This window comes from Typha latifolia, chromosome 4 (genome assembly GCF_019914945.1).
Source record: "Typha latifolia isolate L0001 chromosome 4, TyphaL0001v2, whole genome shotgun sequence".
Taxonomy (NCBI): Eukaryota; Viridiplantae; Streptophyta; class Magnoliopsida; order Poales; family Typhaceae; genus Typha; species Typha latifolia.
Window position 1 is genome coordinate 15,936,900 of NC_133089.1, and position 21,020 is coordinate 15,957,919.

At 38.0% G+C, this 21,020-nt stretch overlaps 4 protein-coding genes across 4 annotated transcripts; 1 reads left to right on the top strand and 3 right to left on the bottom strand.

Annotated features, from left to right (window-relative positions):
- Positions 1-1,163: 1,163 nt before the first annotated feature.
- Positions 1,164-13,685, top strand: LOC140786882 (ATP-dependent RNA helicase DEAH12, chloroplastic-like). Its single transcript, XM_073135588.1, has 3 exons — positions 1,164-2,070; positions 8,619-11,766; positions 12,287-13,685. Exons 1-3 carry the CDS (start codon positions 1,270-1,272, stop codon positions 13,510-13,512), a joined length of 5,175 nt encoding a protein of 1,724 aa, XP_072991689.1. The 5' UTR covers positions 1,164-1,269; the 3' UTR covers positions 13,513-13,685.
- Positions 13,663-14,827, bottom strand: LOC140786883 (uncharacterized). Its single transcript, XM_073135589.1, has 2 exons — positions 14,280-14,827; positions 13,663-14,213 (listed from the first exon to the last, which is right to left on the bottom strand). The coding sequence occupies exons 1-2, from the start codon at positions 14,513-14,515 to the stop codon at positions 13,835-13,837; spliced, it is 615 nt and encodes a 204-aa protein (XP_072991690.1). The 5' UTR covers positions 14,516-14,827; the 3' UTR covers positions 13,663-13,834.
- Positions 14,828-15,442: 615 nt separating this feature from the next.
- LOC140787630 (uncharacterized) lies at positions 15,443-18,500 on the bottom strand. Its single transcript, XM_073136651.1, has 7 exons — positions 18,358-18,500; positions 17,075-17,160; positions 16,906-16,956; positions 16,701-16,790; positions 16,510-16,580; positions 16,203-16,396; positions 15,443-15,761 (listed from the first exon to the last, which is right to left on the bottom strand). The coding sequence occupies exons 2-7, from the start codon at positions 17,122-17,124 to the stop codon at positions 15,624-15,626; spliced, it is 594 nt and encodes a 197-aa protein (XP_072992752.1). The 5' UTR covers positions 17,125-17,160; positions 18,358-18,500; the 3' UTR covers positions 15,443-15,623.
- On the bottom strand, positions 18,221-20,717 carry LOC140787629 (pentatricopeptide repeat-containing protein At5g09450, mitochondrial). The gene is made up of 2 exons (XM_073136650.1): positions 20,340-20,717; positions 18,221-19,278 (listed from the first exon to the last, which is right to left on the bottom strand). Exons 1-2 carry the CDS (start codon positions 20,658-20,660, stop codon positions 18,370-18,372), a joined length of 1,230 nt encoding a protein of 409 aa, XP_072992751.1. The 5' UTR covers positions 20,661-20,717; the 3' UTR covers positions 18,221-18,369.
- Between the last annotated feature and the right edge of the window lie 303 nt (positions 20,718-21,020).

A 21,020-nucleotide genomic window follows, 5' to 3' on the forward strand; every position in this document is an offset into this window, starting at 1 on the left:
ATTATTCCCAGGGGATAGTAGTTGCGTATGATTGGGATTATCATAGAATATAAACCTGTAATAAATGGAAATTAAAGTGGATACTATTTAGATCTTACTCATAACTTTACTCACAAAAATATTGGGCTGGGATCGAAATTGCAAAAACTATTTTATCCTCATGGAACTTTGTATTACATTACTATACCTCTATGTACTTTTGGCTAAACCGTAAATATAAAATAACCTTATTTATGTATTCGGAGAGAGAGTTTAGTGTAGCTTAGTTATACATAATAAAATTGAAGCTGTAATTTTTGTCTATAATGATAAAAAAAAATTAATTTAAAAAATCACAAACACAGTTAATTTCGGATAGAAAAATAAATAATAGATAAAATAATTTAAGTCATAAGTACAATGAATAAAACTAATTCAATCCAAAAAAAATTCAACAAACTCTACCAGGCCCAATCCAGTTCATTATATTCCTAAGCCCAATAGGCCTATCCTTTTTATTGAACCTTAAGAATATCAATTCGGGCCATCAGGATAACTACTAACTATTTACATGATACGAAGTGGGCCAAAGGCCCCAACTCCCAAGTCGATCTTAACTGATTTTACTGGGAGCCAATCAAGGATTGCCAAGTATCCCGTTTGTAGGCGATTGCTACAGCGTGGACTGCATCTGATCTCGTTGGGGCTTGGCAACGTTACAAGACTGAAGACTCCCGCTGACTTCTTTTCGTTTCTCCCTTCTTTTTTTTGCGTACTTTCCTTTGCGGTTTCACCAATAATTTTTGTAATAGATTCGCTGTCTTTTTGTGGAGAAAAACGAAATTACATCTGGCCTCTCTTCATCATCATAAATAGGTTGCCTTGTTATGAGAAACTCAAACCTCTGTCATACCTATAGAATCCACTATTAGTTCTAGTTGTACCTCCAAAAAACGAAACTATAACACGCTAATATCTCCCTTGTTACACGTAGTAGGTACCATGTAAATATTTAAACCGGATCCTGTGAAAAATCTGCTGCGTCAAAACTATCCTTTTGTGTATCTTACGTTAAAAGAAAAAGAAAAAGAAAAATGCCACGTGGCGCCGGTTAAAGTCGCAATCCTCGTTTCGTCCTAAGGAACAAAAGAGATAAAAAAGAGACTTTTCCATCCTCACCTCACGTGCTCCGCCCGGCCGCGCTGCAACTAACTGTTTCGAGAACTTCCTCTGTTCTTTCTCTTATCTTCGTCTTCTTGGTCTCGAGAAAATTATCGAGCTTCTATCGCCATGAAGGGTTCCTATCCGAGACCTTACTACCCTTACTCCCCTCTCCCTCGCCCTCCTCCTGCTCCGGCGGCCTCGGAGCCATCGCTCCCGTTTTTTGAACTCCGCCTCTTCCGAGCCACCGGCCGGCGAGATTCCGCGCCGGGCTACCTCGACTCCTTAGTCTCTACTCTCCCCTATTCCCCAGCAGAGTTCTTCGTCTACCCCGCCGGCCCCCTCGCCGCCAAGCTCTTCTTCCGCCGCGCCGCCGAAGCCCTCGCCGGCGTCGTATTCCTCTGGCGCCGTCGCCTGGACGGTGCCCACCTCTTAAACCCTAGAGTCATCTCCCCGTCCTTTTCCGGCCACGATCGCGCCGAGGAGGCGGAAAGAGTTCTCGTCCTCTTCGCCGACCACGCCCGTGGCCTCCTTAAAGGCAAGGCATTGGAGAAGTGCGCTAAAAGAATTGAGGAGGTCGGGGCGGAAATTGCGGCGGTTAGGAAGTCGCTCCGGCAGCAGAATTCCTGGAAACGCTACAATGAGTTGCGTGCGAAGCGGCGGCAGCTTGAGACCGAGAAGGAGCAGTTGAAGGCTAAGATGGAGGAATTCCTGGCAGCGATTAGGTGTGTGCTCGCGCATCTCGGAGAGCGAGAGGTTGATGATGGACAGGGAAAGGTGGAGGATGATTTGGAGTTGTTTAAGTTTGGGGATGAATGGGATTGGTCCAGGATTCACTCGGTGCTGCTGCGGGAGTGTCGGAGGCTCGAAGAGGGTCTTCCTATTTATGCATGCAGGAGGAATATTCTAAGGGCCATATCCGAGAATCAGGTATAAATAAATATATTAGTTAAATCTACTTAATCTCGGATCTTCTTATTTCCAGCAATTTTGTTTTTAGTTACCCAAGATGCTGCAACCTTTCCTGTTCAATAATGACCTCTGTTCACTTATTTTTGGTGTCATCTGCAAACTGTTTCGTAGTTAATGGTTTTTGTAGTACTGTAGCTTAACCTTCCTTTTTTGCTGGGATGGAGGTTGATCTGATTGCTATGTGTTGCAAGTAACAACAGATCAAGTCGTCTGGTAGTAACTGGTACAATCCTGACTGTGTCTGAAGCAGTGGGACTTCTGTGATGTTCTTAATTTCTTCGGATTGCATATCAGTGTAACTAGGAAAGCGTACAGGATTTGAGTCCAGAAAGAAACATCTTTAATTTGTCTTTTCTTTAAAAGTGGAGGATTGAAAAAGGAGAAAGATTAACTCAACTCAAATGAACCTCATTTGATTTATTCTTCAGGACTGCTGAAATTAAGTATGAAGCAAGATAAAGTATGAATTAGGGAATTATTTTTGACTCTATTGTATCATTTTTAGTAGATAGTGACATTGTGTACTTGCTGCTGGGGCCTTACTGATCTTAGCAGTTACATCAGTATTTGTAAGTTACTCAATTTGATGTTTATAAGTACTTACTGGAAAATCCCGTCAAAGTAATACCATGGCAGGGATCTTATATTGTCATATTTAGATTGTCTACAGATGATAAGAGACAGAGAAAGCACATAAGTGATGAAAAATCATATGCACTCTGGAATGAGTTTGAAATGCAAAAAACCATTTCGTCTAGTTATGCTTCTATATTTGGTCTTATATTAACAAATCAAATAACATTATGGCAATGTAAACCCATATGATTGCTAAGATAGTTACATAACTGAGTCTATATTTTTATGTCCTTAAGTATGTTTCTGCTCTAGTTTTCTGATACAGCGCTGAATATAAAAGTAAGTAACAATTTCTTAAGGTGGTACCTATTATTCAACAATTTCTTCTTAAGAGACCGAAGTCTCATTTTAGGTATTTTAGAAGAATCTTACAATTGTTTGTACCAACGAATAGTCGTGCCGTGCCACCACGACACGCCCTTGCGTTCCAGTGGCACACAATAAACTTTTTAAGATATTTAAATATATTTTTGGATCTTTGGTATGTCAATATTTAGTTTTTGATTTACATATATGTATTAAAAACTATATTATAGTGTTTTATCTTTAGATTTTTTTTATAAATGACTTATTTTATTATAGATAAAGTAATAGCTAAATATAAATATTATTCAATACATAATATTGATTTAATACATTTATTAAAAATAATATTAATAATTGAATACTCCACAATATAATTGAATACTCTATAATAGAATTGAACACATAATATTAATTGAGAATAATTCAATAATTAAAACTAATATCTAGTTGAACATAAAATGACTAGGAGGATTAAATATTTTATTTGTCGGCACAAGAATAATATGAGAATGTTGCATTAAATATTGTCGATATTCTTCACGGCTCATCTACTGATAGTATTGCTAATTGTAATATTTCACATAGTCCTTATATAAATAGAAATTTTATAATTCTCTTAGTATGATATGGATGTTAAACATGCACGGAAACGACCAACATGGGCATAGGTATAGACAAACTATAATCATATGCAGATTGTAAATATAGAGTATAATAAGGGTGCTGTAGCTCTGGTGGATGTGATTAATATAATAGTAATAATGATGAACTCATATCATCATGTGGGTGCACTTCTCCTAATGTCCTGCTACTTATAAACTCAAGTCTTTTATAAAAACAATGTCTCTCTGAGGAGGTTGTGTAATAGAGATGCATGTCTTATCTCCATTATTATCGTCATCAAAATCTTGTTGTTATCATCATCATCATCACCATCACCATCGCTATTACCATCATCATCAATTTTATCTAAATCTTCTAAATAGTCTATTGATCAGTCAATTTAATAATTATTGATGAAAATATAAAAAAAAATTTACATGGTACAATGATTGGCACGGGGTCGTGCCACTGGCACACCCCGTGTCAAGTGCCGTGCCATCAGTGGCACGGCCATCCATGGTTTGCACCATGTCTATTTGTTGGCAAATGTTCGAAGTGGCTCTCTCCTAATAAGGCACTATGCAACGGTGTCTTGATTCGGCAAGTAATTTAACTTTTTCACTGAATAGAATTGTGTAATGGTATAATTTAGGTTACATTAATGCATGCGTCTATCAGCATGCATATTCATCACAGAAATAATGATGAAATCTCGAGCAATATAGATCGATGTACATGAAAATGACAAACTGAAGTGTCATTATAGTTAACCAAATAGAAATGGTATTTAGATATTCTTGAAGCTTTTGCTGTTACTTCTAGTTCTGACATAGTTAATTCATCATCATCTATAAGCAAAGAGCTTTAATGTCCTGTGAGTAGAATTATACAATTATTTTTTTGCTTTAAAGGAACTCTTTTTTCCTTAGGAAGGCTGGGTCTAATTTATCAATGTGTTCCTGAAAGTTTGAGAATAGTATGTTGAATCAATTATGGCTGTTTTCTATTTGAGAAACTTATATCCTAGGGACAAGAATACTAATCTTTTTCTAGAAGATAAATTCTTGTCAAATTTGTTCGGATGAGTAATCCTTACTCCCTTTGGAATTCGGGATGTGAGGATAGTTGGATTCATACCCTGTGAACTTGTGAAGCTCCTAAGATCCATAAGTTTCACGTTTGCTATTTTAACAATAAGGTGAGAAGGTAAGAATTATGTTCTTTGAGAGGGAAATAGAGATAATGTCCTATATTCCATCCTTGTCCTCCAATCTGCAGGATGTAAAGGGTGATGGGAGTTGTTCATTCCCTTCATTCACTGATATACTCAACACTTGAGTTCAAGCATCGATTTTTTATTTGCTCTAGCTCAACATGAGTGGGGGTCATTCAAGTTTTCCATGGCTCAGATAACATGGTAAAGCTACCAAACAAGTTCCAATGTTGACACGACCTTCACCAGACAGGGATTTACATATTGAGCTAAGTGAAGGCTCGATCTTGAATTTGTTGCAGAAAGCTTCTAGAAATAAATGAGAAATATTCTAAAGGTTGTAACGTATAGATCGTATGTAGGAGATCATCCGGTAGCTAAGAGCTAGACGAGTACACAGGTAGGTGCCGAAATGTAAGGAGGCCTAGAAATGGAGAATTAGGTTTTTCTTTCCTTCCCTTTATAGCATATCACCACCTACATTTTGGTCTTATTTAAGAAAACCTTTTTTGGACAATGCAAATGGACTCCCCTTTTTCATGCAGCATGAATAATATTCTTTGGACATCCTTTCTTAGTTTTGGCTGAAATGCCATTTAGCTGATATCTACAAAGGTGGCAAAGAAGAGAAAGCAAGGGAGCTTTAGTTTGAACTTAGAATATTTTAAGAATAATTATATGAATTATGGAGATTGCAATTATGCCTACAAATAGAAGGAGTTGATTACCAGATAACTTGAAACACAAAGTTTTGGCAATATAGATTAACTATAGGTCATGAAATGGAAAAAAAAATTCTTATATGATAAATAAGCTATTGGATATTGAGACGGTGACCTAAATTAATATATGATTACAGCATAGTAAGAAACTATGTTGTAGCTGACAAATGGTAGATCGATGACTAACATTTGATACTTAACTATTCTCTAGCTGACAAATATTGAATCTAATAAATCTTATAACTAGCAAATGATGGAAACTTTTTGAGTAGGATGCCTAAGTGACAATAAGGATGGACATTAGATTCTGTCGTGCTTGGATCGAGTTAAGTTCCGGTCAGGTCGAAAAGCCTCACAACCAAAACTTATGAAGCTCGTGTACATGTATGAGATACAGATATGATACAATACGGATTTGGGAATATGATAAATCTTTAAAAAACATTATACAGATACAACAAGAATATGAAAATAAATAAATTAATAAAAAAAATATTTGCAAATTCCAAGAAAAGAAAATCGGAGGACTTCAGATGTCTTCCTAACCTCGACAAAGGAAAGAAAGGTGGTGAAAGAGAGATGGAGAAGGGAGAGGCCAACAAGGAAAGAGAGTTAAGGAGATGGCATTATTGTCAATCCTAAGTCACTATGATGTTGCAGCTCTCATTAGTGCCATCTGTAGTAGTCTGTCATTGAAGAGAAAGCTAGGGCACTACTTGAATATGCCAAAAGGCTAGGGCAACATAATTTTCTCCAATTCATGTATCCATCTTATCTTAGGGATTTTTACATAATTGCCACATAAAAATTTTAAAGCCGCCCCTACATTCTTCAAAATATTATAAATTATAATTGCTGCCTAAATTATTGAACTCTTTTAAAAAATTTATTCTGTTAGTTCAATCTAACTAATCACTATTAAAGTTAAACATAGATTAATATAACATTTTGCCCTTGAATTAATTATTAAAATAATTTTAAAGCTATTTAATGTTACCCGATATCATAGTACAGGAAAAGAGACTTTTTTTGTAGAAAAAAATATGTAATAAATATTATATGCTTTAAACTTCAGGAAAGAAGGGTATTTTAGTCCTTTGCATGTATTTTTTAACTTTAACAAACATAATTTGAATATTCTATGAATATTCGGTCAAAAAACTAACTAAAATGGCAATTCTAAAAACAGAGTTAGAAAATTTTAGGTGTCAATTATGTTACTTTCAAGAATATAGTGGCGATTATGATATTTTAAAATATTTAGGCAATTATATAATAAACCCTGTAAAATTTATATTTATAATTTAAATATTATTTTGGTGTATCTAATAAAGTATTATAGTGAGGTCATATCCATATCCAATATATATCTGACACACATATGATATCTAATATGAGATATCTGTGTTTCCCAGGTCGAGACCCTATGTTAATGGGTTGAAATGAGGGGAATTTGAGATGATTCCCTAAAGCATGGAACTAACTTGACCCATGGCTTGATCAACAAAAGAAGTTTCAAAGAAAAAATGTATTCAATGACAATTCTAGTAAAGGGAGGGACTTAAAATATGAATCATGAAAACACTATTGACCTTTTTCGTTTAATATATCTGTGTGATAAATTGTTGAAGATCTTTTAATCCCTATGCATGACCAGTCCAGGCATGCTTTAATCTTTAAAATTGAGTACATACTATTACCGGTTTGGTGGTAGCAAAGGCAAACTAAAACCTTCCTGCTATATCTGATTGGCATTAAATGATTAATGTCCTAGTTGATTGCTCTAATTGTTTCTAAATTTCTAGGTTATCCATGCCCTACTTGATCACAGAAATGTCTAAGCCAATAGCTTTCTATATCTGGCATGTGAGCATGGGTGACAGAAATCAACTTTCCGTAGTCAGATGTTGTATAATCTGCTTTTAAAGGGAACATTACTAATGCAATTACTGTGAAGCAATTACTTCATTCATAATTAGCTTTATCTCTTGTAATATCTGTGAATGGTGTTTTGTTCCTTCTATACATTATTTATTTCAGCCTTTAAGAGTTGGCAAAATTTTTTCTTTTCACACAAAATTTCAATTGGTTGACAGTTGGTTAGCTAGTTTCTTTTTTTTTCAGTATGTGATTGAGCGAAGAATATTTATTATATTCGTATACTGTTTTGTGCTACCCTGTGCAATTGTTTCTATAGTTTTTGGCTGTACGGTTATTCCTATGCTGGAATACAGTCCTTGATAAGTGTTTTAAATGATGTTGCTGCAGGCCTAATTGTGGCCACATTCCATATAACTTTTTTTCTTAATTTAGTTTTATATATAATATTTTGGGAAGCAAGATGTAACTATACAATCTGGCTGGAGCTAGATGAACACTAATACGGTAATCTGATTTATATAGTTGGGATGGAAAATAAGCCCCTTTCATCTTTCTTGTGTATTCATTTATCCTTTTTTTTCCTTTTATGGGTGTGACTGAGTAATAAAGATTGGGGTTAAGTAATTGATGAACATTTTCTCAATTACTGGAAAAATGATAACATGTTCTTTCACTTTGATTTTGTGCTTTGTCAGTGCTAATAAACATGTTCTACCTAATTAAAGCTCATCCAATGATGTGGAAATAGTAGTTGTTGCCATCTTAAAAAGGGTCAGTTGTGTCCAGCTATGTTGTTGTCATTACATTTTTGAAAAACGAGCAACTGGCGGCTGAACAACTAATTAAGAGGAAGTATATTACTGTCTCTTGTCTCTAAGGGACCCTTGCTTTGTAGCCAACCTAATACTAGATATAATGAAATTCCATGTAAGGGATGGAGAGGTCTAGTATATATGATTCAACATCTATATTTATTGGAACCAGAGCATATTTTCTTCTGTATATCAATGTTGGATCTATCAATTGTTGCTGACCTTAGTAAGTGTATGGTATTATTCTGATGTTACATTTACAAGATGCTGTGCCCCTATTCTCAGGGAAGGTGATTTAAAATTTTAATCTCTTTTCTGTTCTGATGATATCAGGTAATTGTCTTGGTTGGGGAGACAGGTTCTGGGAAAAGTACACAATTAGTCCAGTTTCTTGCTGATTCAGGACTAGCTACCAAAGGATCTATAGTGTGTACTCAACCGCGGAAAATTGCTGCTACATCTTTAGCACAAAGGGTTGCAGAGGAAAGTAACGGCTGCTATGAAGACTATTTTGTGATTTCTTATCCCAACAATTTCTCATCGCAAGATTTTGGTTCGAAAGTAATATTTATGACTGACCACTGCCTTCTGCAACACTACATGAATGAGAAGTCTCTGGATGATATTTCATATATTATTATTGATGAGGTACATGAAAGAAGCTTAAACACTGATTTGTTACTGGCATTACTTAAAAGAACACTTCTGCAGCATTTTGATTTAAGGCTTGTAATTATGTCTGCAACAGCTGATGCAAGAAAGATTTCAGACTATTTCCATGGTTGCAGTACCTTTTATGTAACCGGGAGAAATTTTCCTGTTGAAATCAAATATATTCCTGATATCTCTGCTGAGGCTTCTTATGCTCCATTTCTGAAAAACTTTTCTGGTACTTGTGCCTCATATGTTTCTGATGTGGTTAAAATGGTGAGTGTAATCCATACAACAGAGCAGGATGGTGGTATTCTTGCATTCTTGACTTCACAGATGGAAGTAGAATGGGCTTGTGAGAAGTTTACTGATCCTTTGGCTGTTGTTCTGCCAATGCATGGAAAACTTTCTTGTGAAGAACAGAATCGTGTTTTCCAGAATTACCCAGGGAAAAGGAAGGTTATATTTTCCACAAATGTTGCAGAAACGTCCCTCACTATTCAAGGTGTAAAGTATGTGGTTGACTCTGGAATGGTTAAAGAGAGTAAGTTTGATTCTATTAGTGGGATGAATATGCTTAAAGTGTGTCGTACTAGTAAAAGTTCTGCCAATCAGCGTTCTGGACGAGCAGGTCGGACAGAACCAGGCAAGTGCTACAGGATGTACTCTTTGCACGACTTTCAATCAATGCAAATGCATCAAGAACCTGAAATTCGGAAAGTTCACCTTGGTATTGCCTGCCTGAATATTCTTGCTTTAGGCATAAAGAATGTGAAAGAATTTGATTTTATTGATGCACCAAGTCCATGTGCCATTGACACAGCAATGCAGAATTTGACTCAATTAGGTGCCATCATCCACGAAAATGGCATACCTGAATTAACTGAAACTGGCCGGTGCTTGGTTAAATTAGGTATTGAACCACGGCTTGGGAAGATTCTCCTTGAATGCTTTGATTATGGTTTGAAAAAAGAGGGTGTGGTTCTTGCTGCTGTAATGGCAAATTCTAGCAGCATCTTTTGTCGCGTTGGCAATGACGAGGAGAAATGTAAAGCAGACTGCCTTAGATTGCCATTCTGTCATCGTGATGGAGACCTGTTTACATTGCTTTCTGTTTACAAGGAATGGGAGTGTGGACATGAAAGTCGAAAGCAGTGGTGTTGGCAAAATAGCATCAATGCAAAATCAATGAGAAGATGTTGGGATACCATACGTGAGCTGGAAATGTGTCTTCAATATGAACTCAACATTATCATTCCAAACTATTGGTTATGGAACCCACACGAACCTACTGAATATGACAGGTCACTAAAGAAGGTTATACTTTCATCACTTGCAGATAATGCAGCTATGTATTCTGGATCTGATCGACTTGGTTACCGAGTGGCTTTAACAGGAGAATATCTGCCTCTTCATCCTTCATGCTCACTGCTAGTATATAGCAAGAGGCCAAGTTGGGTCATCTTTGGTGAAATATTGTTACTATCAAGACAGTATTTAGTTTGTGTTACTGCTGTTGACACTGAGTGCCTGTATAGGCTTCAGCCGCCTTTATTTGATATTTCGCAGTTGGAGAGCGAGAAGTTGCAGATGAATGTGATTTCTGGAGTTGGCAATAATCTCATTAGAAGGTTATGTGGCAGATCAAATCATAACCTGCATTGCCTTGTTTCTCAGATTCAGCAAGTTTGCATGGATAACAATATCAGTGTTGATGTTGACTTTGATAAAAGAGAGATTCACTTATTGGCCAAAGAAAAAGACATGGATAAGGTTTGCTTCATTGTTAACGATGCCTTGAGGTGTGAAGCACACTGGCTGAGGGATGAATGCATTGAGAAATGTGTGTATCATGGAGGGCTTGGTAGTTCTCCCTCTGTTGCACTGTTTGGCTCGGGTGCTGAAATCAAACATCTAGAGCTTGAGAAGAGATACCTGACTGTGGAAATACTCCATCCAAAGGCAAATGAACTGAATGATAAGGAACTTCTAAAAATTGCTGATAAATGTGGCAATGGAATAGCTAGCTTTTATAGGCATTCGGGAAATGGACAAGAGGGTTTGGAATCAAATAAGTGGGGCAAAGTAACATTTCTTAGCCCCGAAGCTGCGGAAAATGCTGTAGTCAAGATGAATGAGGTGGAACTACAGGGCTCCTTGTTGAAAGTGTTACCTGTGGGACCATGGAATCAAAAAGTCTCACGATTCCCTGCAATAAGAGCCAAAGTTTGTTGGCCACGTAGACCAAGCAAGGGAGTTGCGCTCATCACGTGTGCGCAGGGTGATGCTGAGTATATAGTTCAGGACTGCTATTCGTTAATCATTGGAGATAGGTATGTTAATTGTCAGCCCAGTGTGAAGCACACAAATAGAGTGTTTGTGTCAGGAATTCCAAAAGATGTCACAGAACAAGAAATATATGATGCCTTTCTGAGTGCAACAAATAGGAGAATTTTTGGTGTTTGTTTACTGAGAGGAGAAGCCATCAATAACTTGCCAACTTCCACCTATGCTGAAGCACTATCTAAAGAAGTTGCTCCTTTCATGCTTAATAGAAGTCTGGCAAGCTGCAATTTTCAAGTAGAAGTGTTGAATTATGAAACTAAAGACTACATGATGAGGGCTACGATCACTTTTGATGGAAGTCTACATATGGAGGCAACAAATGCATTGGATCACATCCAAGGAAAAGTACTCCCTTGTTGTCTTCCCTGGCAAAAAATACAGTGCCAACGTATTTTTTCCAGCTCTGTTTCTTGTCCAGCTCGTGTCTACATTGTCATAAAGGACCAACTCAATCATATACTTGAAGGTTTTAAACATCGGAAGGGTATGTGGATTTATTCTTTGATATATGCCTACTGTCAGCATGCATTTCTTGTTGTGAGAATGTAGCGTTTATCAATAACTTCTTTTGTTCAGTCTGATCTTTAGAAATGCATTGCGACCAATTTAATTTCACATTATTTGAGTCAGCACCTGGCATTACATTCTGACCTGCGATAGCTGAATTTATTATTATTATTTTTTTTATTCTTAGATATTTGTTAGTTAGTTTCATGTTTTCCTTTCTTACGAAGGGTGTCTTGCCTTTCTAGCTATATAACCGAAACAGTAGCTGCTTGAGCTGGTCCTTGCAGACTGGTTCTTTTTAATGGTTCATAAAACATTAAAGCGCTAGCTTAGCTTATGGAATAAGAGATGAAAAGTTCCCTAGGAAAAAGTTCAAAGTAAAATTTTCTAATTCAATAGAATTTTCTATTTTGTTTTCTAGTTAAAGTTCTTATCCAATTGTGGGCTGATAACCTTCTCTGCGACCAGTACCACTTAGATCCTGGTTTTGTTCACAGGTGTGTCCTATAGACGTGATAAGAATGAGAATGGCACCTTCCGTATTACTCTCACTGCAGATAGCCCAAAGGCAATTGCTGATGCGAGGAAGCCTCTTGAAGGGCTGATGAAAGGGAAGATCATAAGCCACCGAAGCCTCAGCCCTGCCGTGCTCCAATTGCTCTCCTCCCAGGAAGGTTTCACGCTTATGAAAGATGTGGAGAGGTCCACTAAGACGTACATTCTCTGCGACAGACACAACCAGCTGAGCGTTAAAATATTTGGTCCCCAGGAAAGATTAGCTGCAGCTGAGGAGAAGCTAACCCAAAAATTGCTATCCTTCCATGAAAACAGGCCGTTGGATATCCGCCTCCGAGGCCGCAATCTCCCTCATAATCTAATGAAAGAGGTGGCTCAAAGGTTCGGCCCAGACCTTCACGGCCTGAGAGAGAAAGTCCCCGGCATCAACATGCTTCTCAGGACCCGAACCCACATTCTCTCCGTCCGAGGGACCAAGGAGATGAAACAAAGTGTACAAGAGGTTATATGCGAGCTAGCACTCTCCCTCGGCAGCTCAGATTTGGCCAGCAAGCCATCCGACGATGAAGGCACATGCGCCATTTGCCTATGTGAGGTTGACGAGCCTTACCGGCTTGAAGAGTGCGGCCACAGCTTCTGCCGTAACTGTTTGATCGACCACTGCGAATCTGCTATAAGATCCCGCGAAGGATTCCCTCTGTGCTGCAGCAAGGAAAAGTGCCAAAAGCCGCTGCTGCTTGTGGACTTGCGAGCTCTCTTATCGACCGACAAGCTAGAGGACTTGTTCAGGGCGTCATTGGTTTCCTTCGTTGCGTCCAGCGGCGGCGCCTACCGGTTCTGTCCGACACCTGACTGCCCGTCGGTCTACGCGGTCTCCATGCAACATGAGGCGGCGAAGGCATTCTTCTGTGGCGCCTGCGGTGCGGAGACATGCACCAAGTGCCATCTGGAGTTTCACCCATTCGTTACCTGCGAGCTATACAGGGAGTTCAAAGATGACCCAGACCTGTCCCTGCAGGAGTGGCGCAAGGGGAAGGCGCATGTCAAGGACTGCCCTTCCTGTGGCCACACTATTGAGAAGGTAGAAGGTTGCAACCACATCGAATGCCGGTGCGGGAGACACGTCTGCTGGGTTTGCTTGGAGTCGTTTAACTGCAGCGATGAATGCTATGGCCACCTCAGGTCCGTGCACCATTCCATAGTATAGATCGAAACAACCTACTGCTCTTGATATGCAAATTAATAAGACTCTAGTTGTAAGATATGAAATAATCCTAGAGTTTGAGCATCCCGTTCTAATCATCCAAATCCGAGAGCTGGTTTTTGCTTTTGTACAGACTATAGTAGAAAGATGCAATTTATGAAGTGGGTTTCTTGGTATATATTAATGTTAAATTCATATGCTCATAAAATGCCTGCTGGATTATTTTTTTGTTCTTTTTCATTTACAATATTTGTGTCAACTACTCTCCTGTTTGAAACAAATGAGACACTGCTACTACCTCCCACAAGCAAATAGATGCAGCCTATCAAACCATGCATCGCCCCAATGCGAAGCCGACGCCGGCGATGCCCAGGCACAGGGCCAGAGCCAAGTACCATGTCGCCGCCGCAGGTATGGCCGCCGCGGCTTCCTCTTCCTCGGTTTGTTCTTCCTTCTGTTGATACAATAACTTCTCTCTTAGCATCAAGGTCTCTGCCTCGAGCATCCTGACCCACTGCCGGTGAGCCGTGAGCCTCAGAGATTCCTCCAGGAGCAGCGCCGCCATCTGATGGTTCCTGACACTTGCGAGGGAGACCTTCCTTTCGGCTTCCCTGGCCCGCGTTTGCGAGAGCTGCAGAGCTCTCATCAGGCTCGTGTTCTCGCCGTTATTCAAACCCAATTCATCCTCCCACTTGCTCGGCTTACTGCTCAAATCAAATATTACATCAAATATGTGATAAATTTTTTATATTATCTATATATAGATTTACCTAGGAGGTCGTTCTGGTTGTAAATTCTGTCTGGTAGTACTCTTCTCGTCTTCATCGAGCGGTGTGAAGAGCTTTAGGGGAGGTGGGAGGTCGCAGTTCTGGAGGAGGTCTGTGATGGATCGGTTGGAGATCGCATAGCCAGCCATGAACATCTCCTTCTCATGGTTCTCCAATTGCCAATCCAAGAAGCCTCTCTTTGTTGGTGCCAGTGGACGGTATGATTGCTTCTCGTCCATCCCTTGTTGGGTAGAGAGCGGAATCAAAGGAAGCAACTCGGCTTGGCTTCTTCCGAAGAGAAGGGGAGGGAGTTGGTGGCGTGAAAAGGTGAGAAGAAGCGTGGAGGAAGGAAAAAGAGTCTGTTAGTTTATTTTATCGTTTGGTTAGTTGGAAGCAAGGAATCCTAAAGGTAGCGTACATTTGGACACCTCCTCTGTGTAGACAGACACGTCGTTGCTCGTTCCAAAGTCGTAGCCTTCACTCCATACCATACCAAGGGGGGGTGTGGAGTAGATGAGGGGCCGAAATCCCAAATCCAATTTGTTTGCCTTGGAGCAGTTGTGAATTATCTATCTATCTATCTATCTATCTATCTGTCTGTCTATCGGTGCTATTGTTTTGGACAAGAAGAGAAAAGATTTGGCCAAAGATTTCTCTTAAACGCTTGGAAAGACTGATTCAAGAAATGTCAACCAAACGAAAAAATTACCGAACTAACTTTGATTCTCTATGGAGAGAATTGACGAGGAAATAAATCTTTCTAAAAATAATAGTAAAGATTTCTGCTTTGCGACTTTAAAAATAACTGTGAATATCCTTCATATCGTTATTCTTTTAATCTATCATACTTACAAAGTTATTGAACTGAGTTAAATTTTGAAAAAAAATGATCCAGAAGAAATATTCCTTATCAACTGTTGGCTTTCACAATTTTATTATATTTAATTTTTTAAATTTATAATAATAAATTCTAGTATGCATTGTATATATAAATAATATGCACTTTATTATAACAAAATATATAGACTCAATATTATATGCTAAATTGAAAATTAAATTGCTCTCCAAGCAGCAGTTTCATATCTAAATCATGTCTTATCTGATTCTTTTATCGATTTACATGTTAGTGAAGGGCCCACTTATGCTTCTGCCCACCAAACAATCAATTTGTGTGGAAAACCAATGCTAAATATTACTATAATGTACAACATTTTACATGAATTTCATTATAGATATGGTCTAATTTTGACCATGGTATTATGTGTACAAGCATTCAAAACGAGAGAGGAAAAGCCAATAATAATTACAGATCACTTTATGATAGTATTTATCCATATTTACAATAAATCATTTCCGATCAGTAGATCCTCCAGGGGCTTTTGCTTGATCTGAATTTGGGTCTTTCTCCATTTCTTTCTCCATTGCCTCTTCTTCCTCAATGATAGGCTCCATCAATGTATCCACTTCTTCAATTATCTTATCAACCTGCTCTACAGAAAAAGAAAAAGTTGTGATTTGGCTATCCACCTTCCCCACCTACCAAATTAGATATTGTTTCCTGTTTATTTTTAAAAGCATTGCTTTGAGTTAGAGATGCAATATGAACACATATCCTAATAGACAAGGATAGATTTGATTAGTATCCAATAAGCAAACACAAGCTTGAATCAAATAACTCGTCACTAATTGAATTGGTCAGTCAAATGCGCATAGATATATAAAGATCACACTATTCCAACAACTTGAGTATTTATGCTGCTCTGTTTTCTTTTCTTTTTCTAAGTTGATTTTGTAATAATTGGAGAGACTTCCACAACCAGTTTTCAATGCGATTGTACCTCTTTCAAAGAAAACTAAATTCTACCACTTGCAATACAATAGTAGTATGAGTCTGACATAAGAAATAAAATTAATATCAGAGATGACCTTGTGAATGAAGGCTTCAGCTATCTCAGCATCCTTATCTACCAGTTCAGCAATGTCCTCAATCTTCAAGGCCGCTTCCTTTAGGCTGTTATCACCTGGAAATGAGTCCGCAACATTCGAGGCTGCCTTTTCTGTCACCTCCGCCGTCTTTTCTATCACCTCTATTGCCGTCTCGGCAGTTTTCGTCACCCCATCTAACACAAAAAAGTTAGAAAGATATGAATCAAAAAGTTCAACCAAGATAAGTAAATGGAACTGTTTATCACTTTATAGAAATTGAGTTGAGTGAGGATCATTTTTTGAGTACCTTCTATCCTTCTAATTCTCTTGTAGAGAGGTACAGCAATGCAAACAATAGACCCAAGCACCCACTTTGCCCTTCAAGAACCAAAAGTTTTACCCTTCAAATTGATTCTTGTTTTCTTGTATGATGAGTAGATTAATTTGAAGCAACTGAAAAAAAAAGATGATATGAATTCTAAAGCTATTAGCTCTTACCATACTGGGATGTTGGGCAAGGGAAGACCCCCACCTGAGGACTTGATTGGATTCAGACCAACATCAGACTTCTTATCAAGCAAAACCCATCTAGGCATGATCATTTGAAACCAAACCATTACAAGAAAAAATCAAGCAAAAGAAGGGGGAGAAAACTTGCAATCAAGTTTTAAATCCAACTGATTTATGAAAGAACTAGACATACTCAGAAACATCATCGGCTGACTGAATGGAACCAGCAGCAGAGTTTGTTCCTCTACATCAAAGTTGTAAAAAAGATAAAAGTCATGATCACATATATATCTGTAAACAATTTCAACTATATGTATACCACTTAATTCAGATGAAACTTTAGAGAAAAGAATATGACTTACTTTGCATCTCCTTTGGAAGGATCAGCAACACTGGGGCTGGAAGAATCCATCTCTAGATTGTTGTGATGAGGAAGAGGAGAGGTGAGCTACAAGGGAAAGAATGAATTGAGTTGGGGTTGAGGGAAACAAGAATGGGTCATAACCATGGACTTGCAATAGGGGTCAACCTTCTCGTTAATTGCAATACTATAAGATATTGATATTACACGAAACATATGCATATTGTGTTCTGCAGTAAATAAACTATTCCACATTGGTAAACAAGGCCAATACACTGATATGGGTTGTAGGGCAAGCAAAATGGTGCGTGTGAATAAAAATAGGATATTATCTGTGCATAAATGGTATTCACATCCTTTATCCTTGGAATTCTGGAAACATTTTTATAAGAGAAGAGAAAGAAAGAGTTGACAAATGACAAGCACATTCTTTTATCCAAACATTTTCGTTTTTTATTAGGCTAATTTGCTTAGTGCCTAGATCATTTTCCTAAAGGAAAAGGAGAAAGAATGAAGTTCTTGATCTACTATATTTCCTTGTTCCTTGGCTAATCAAATATAAGAGTTTTTAGAGAATGCTTCCTTGTGGTCTTTTTATTATATTGGCAAGAGTGGTTGCCAAGTCCACATAAGTAGGTTACATGTTGCATAAATTTTAAGCATGACTTTTAACCCTAAGAAGTTTTAAATAAATGTGAGACAAAGCTGGATATCAAAAAAATATATAAGCTCAAAATAAAGATTCTCTTCTATTGACACAACCAATTAAGAACATAAGATGACCCACTAATGACCCATATAACTACTGACCCACCCTACTCAAATGTAATATTAGTATACAAAGTATCAAGTTAGTCTGGATGCAACTAGTTTACATAATGCTCTACATGCCAACCCAACCATACCTAGACAAGGGTGGAAATATTCGGAACAGATCATGTCATTAATGAGCTGTTTTATCATTTCATCAAATTCTACCTGTACAAAGTTAAATGGTCATCTTCGAGTTATGCTTAACAAGTTTTAAGTGCAGAATATCTACATGGATCAGTCATTTGAAATATTAATCTATTGGCCTATTTCAAAACTGCGTATAATATAAGTTATAATGGTCAGGAAGTTCAAACTAAAGCAAATAATAATCACATAAAACAAAAAATCATAATTAAATATTTATTATTTGCACTTTTGCAGAATAGCCTTCTCTTGCATTTGCCTCTAACATTATGCCCTAATAAGAACCATATTACAGCTCTCTCTCTCTCAAAAAGAACCATATTATACCTTCCAAGTCCCTCAAGTGGAATGATTCCAGGAGCTACTGGTCAGTTTAAAGCTCTTTTGTAGCATTAGTTCTTGGAATTTTTCTGCTGTTTCTATTAGGTCAGCCTTCACAAAAGCATCAAATAGCCTATTGCAGGCAGAGATGTCAAACTCCAAAGACTTGGATTGCCTCCACTGGTCAATAACTTCTCCAGCATCCTTCACATATCCAAGCATGAGATAGGAAGAAATGATGCAGATATAGTTTCTGCAAGTCATTTTCTGTGAAGTCATCTGCATTGATTTCCATATTGCATTCATTCTCTCTTTGTTCCCCAGGCCAGAGTATAGAATGATGAGGAAATCATAAGTTATCCATTCTCTCTGGCTAACTTTTGTGTCTGACTCAACTATGAAATTATCTGAGCTAACAAGGTGACCAGCGGTTATATATATATCAACCAATTTCATATATGTTATCCATCCTTTGTCAGAGTTCGGATCATGTGCCATTTCATCAATAATTCTTCTTACAGCATCAATATCCAGAGTTGCAGCCCGAGAACTTATCCAGAGATTATATGTGAACAGATCTGGCGAGACTTTATGCCTTTTCAGTTCTTCAACAACCATTGGGACCTTATCCAGCTGCCCCACAGACACATACAATGTCATCATCTCATTGTAGGCCATCAAATTTGAAGAGAAATTTCCTTTCTTCATTCTCTCAAAGAGATCCTCAGCCTTCTTTGTCAGCTTTGCCCTAGCATATGAATGGAGAAGTGCAGTATAGGCTTCACAGGATTTTGCAATTGGTGGGAGCCCCTCAAAAAAATCTTCAGCAGCATTAGGACCAAAAACTTTTGTTATCAAATCTATGCGAAAGCCATAGTCACTTTCGGATAAATCAGATTCATGATGCGTCTTCATCCACTCTGATATCTGCAAATTTGTACTAGCGTCAAGAATAAATGCAGCAGTCAATATGTGAGTGTGTGTGTGCGCGCGTGCGCTATAATATGCTACTGTCATCCACCATTTCTCCAATATGTAAAGTTAAACTGCATAATAAATTAATAGGAAAAACAAGAACATATCTATGAGATGAATGGTGTGAGAATTGCCTAATCTATACTCTAAAGGTAAATAGTATATATGGCATAATTTAAATAACATTTAAGTGGACAAAAGATAGCTGACTCCTTTTGATATTTGAGAATTTTGGCACAAAATTTTATTAGTTGACGGTAGAAAAAACTACCTTTGTGGTAACCTTCATTGACAGTTATGCTCAATGGGGAGAATGAAGAAGAGGAAACCCAGGGAAGGTTTGAACTTGGGAGAAAAGGATAGAGTGAGGCTGAATATGTAAGGAAAATGCAGTTAGAGTGAGGAACTGCAAGATAGAACAAAGTTTTCCCCACCTTTACATGGCACTTTTTCATACAAAATTTGACAATAACCTTAAAGGATCTACATGACTTCTCCACTAATATACTAATTGTAGGACCTTCACTTAAAACTCACCCAGTCCACTAAAGTACTTACTTTTGGATTAGCCCACGACCTTTCTATCAAATTTGACGGGATAAGGGATTAACCTTCATTCCACTCTAACAAATTTGTATTAGTAAGTCCCCAGATTAGAGAAAATGTCTGATTACATCCCTTAGTGTCAAGATAGGACATCTAATTCATTAGCCCTGAAAAACTGGAAGCACACATGAACCGCCATAAAGATATTTTGTTAGCAACCAATCAAACAGGCAGCATATACTTGAAAACACAAAAGTCAATGCGCAAGGCAGACTCTAAACCTTCCCAATTGCTACTTGAGACCATATTTCATCAATTTGACCTTCTCTCCGTGACACAACTAAATCATGTTCACAATTCCTAATAAAAGATTAAACGTTGTGCTCAATTAACTTCAATTTCTTCACTCTCCAGTTCAAAACTCAATATTTTTTCCCACAACATTAGTGAGAATGACAGTTCCTTACCTCGAGGGCGTGTTTATAACGCTGCGATCTCCTCAACTCCTTGGCGATTTGACGTAGCTCCGGCGCCGTAACCTCCCTCCCTTCGCCGACCCACCTCTCGAGGGCCGCCGTCGCGCTCCGCTTGGAAAACCGGAGCCGGAAAAGGCGGCTCCTTAGATCATCCTCAGAAACGGGGGAGAACTCCCCCTCGGCGGCATTGGCTTCGATACTCGAAGACATCGAGGAGAAAGGTCTAGGATTTCGGAGTACGGAAGTAGACCATGGTTTAAGAGGGCGTATTCTCTGGAGAAGAGCAGCCATGAGAGAGGACCGGGCCGCCATGAGAGAGAGTGGAGTGCGAGAAGACTTTCGAGGCGAGGCGAGGTCACAATTTTGTTCGGTTTAGTTGCACATCACCCCCTACATTTTACGCTTATTGAATAAAACACCTCAACATAAAGAATATTCAAATAAAAAAATAAAAATAAAAAGAGAAAAGGAGCATTATTTTCGAGAAAAGTTTATTGCTAATTCTCAACTTCGATTTGTACGTTTTGTCAACAAAATTTTTGTTGTACTCTTGGGATTTACTCGCATGAGTATTGATTATTGAATGATAAATGAGTAAATTTTGAATGCATTTACTCTAGATAGAGAAGGCAATCTTATTTCACTTTCAAAGATGGTCACAAACGACATAAG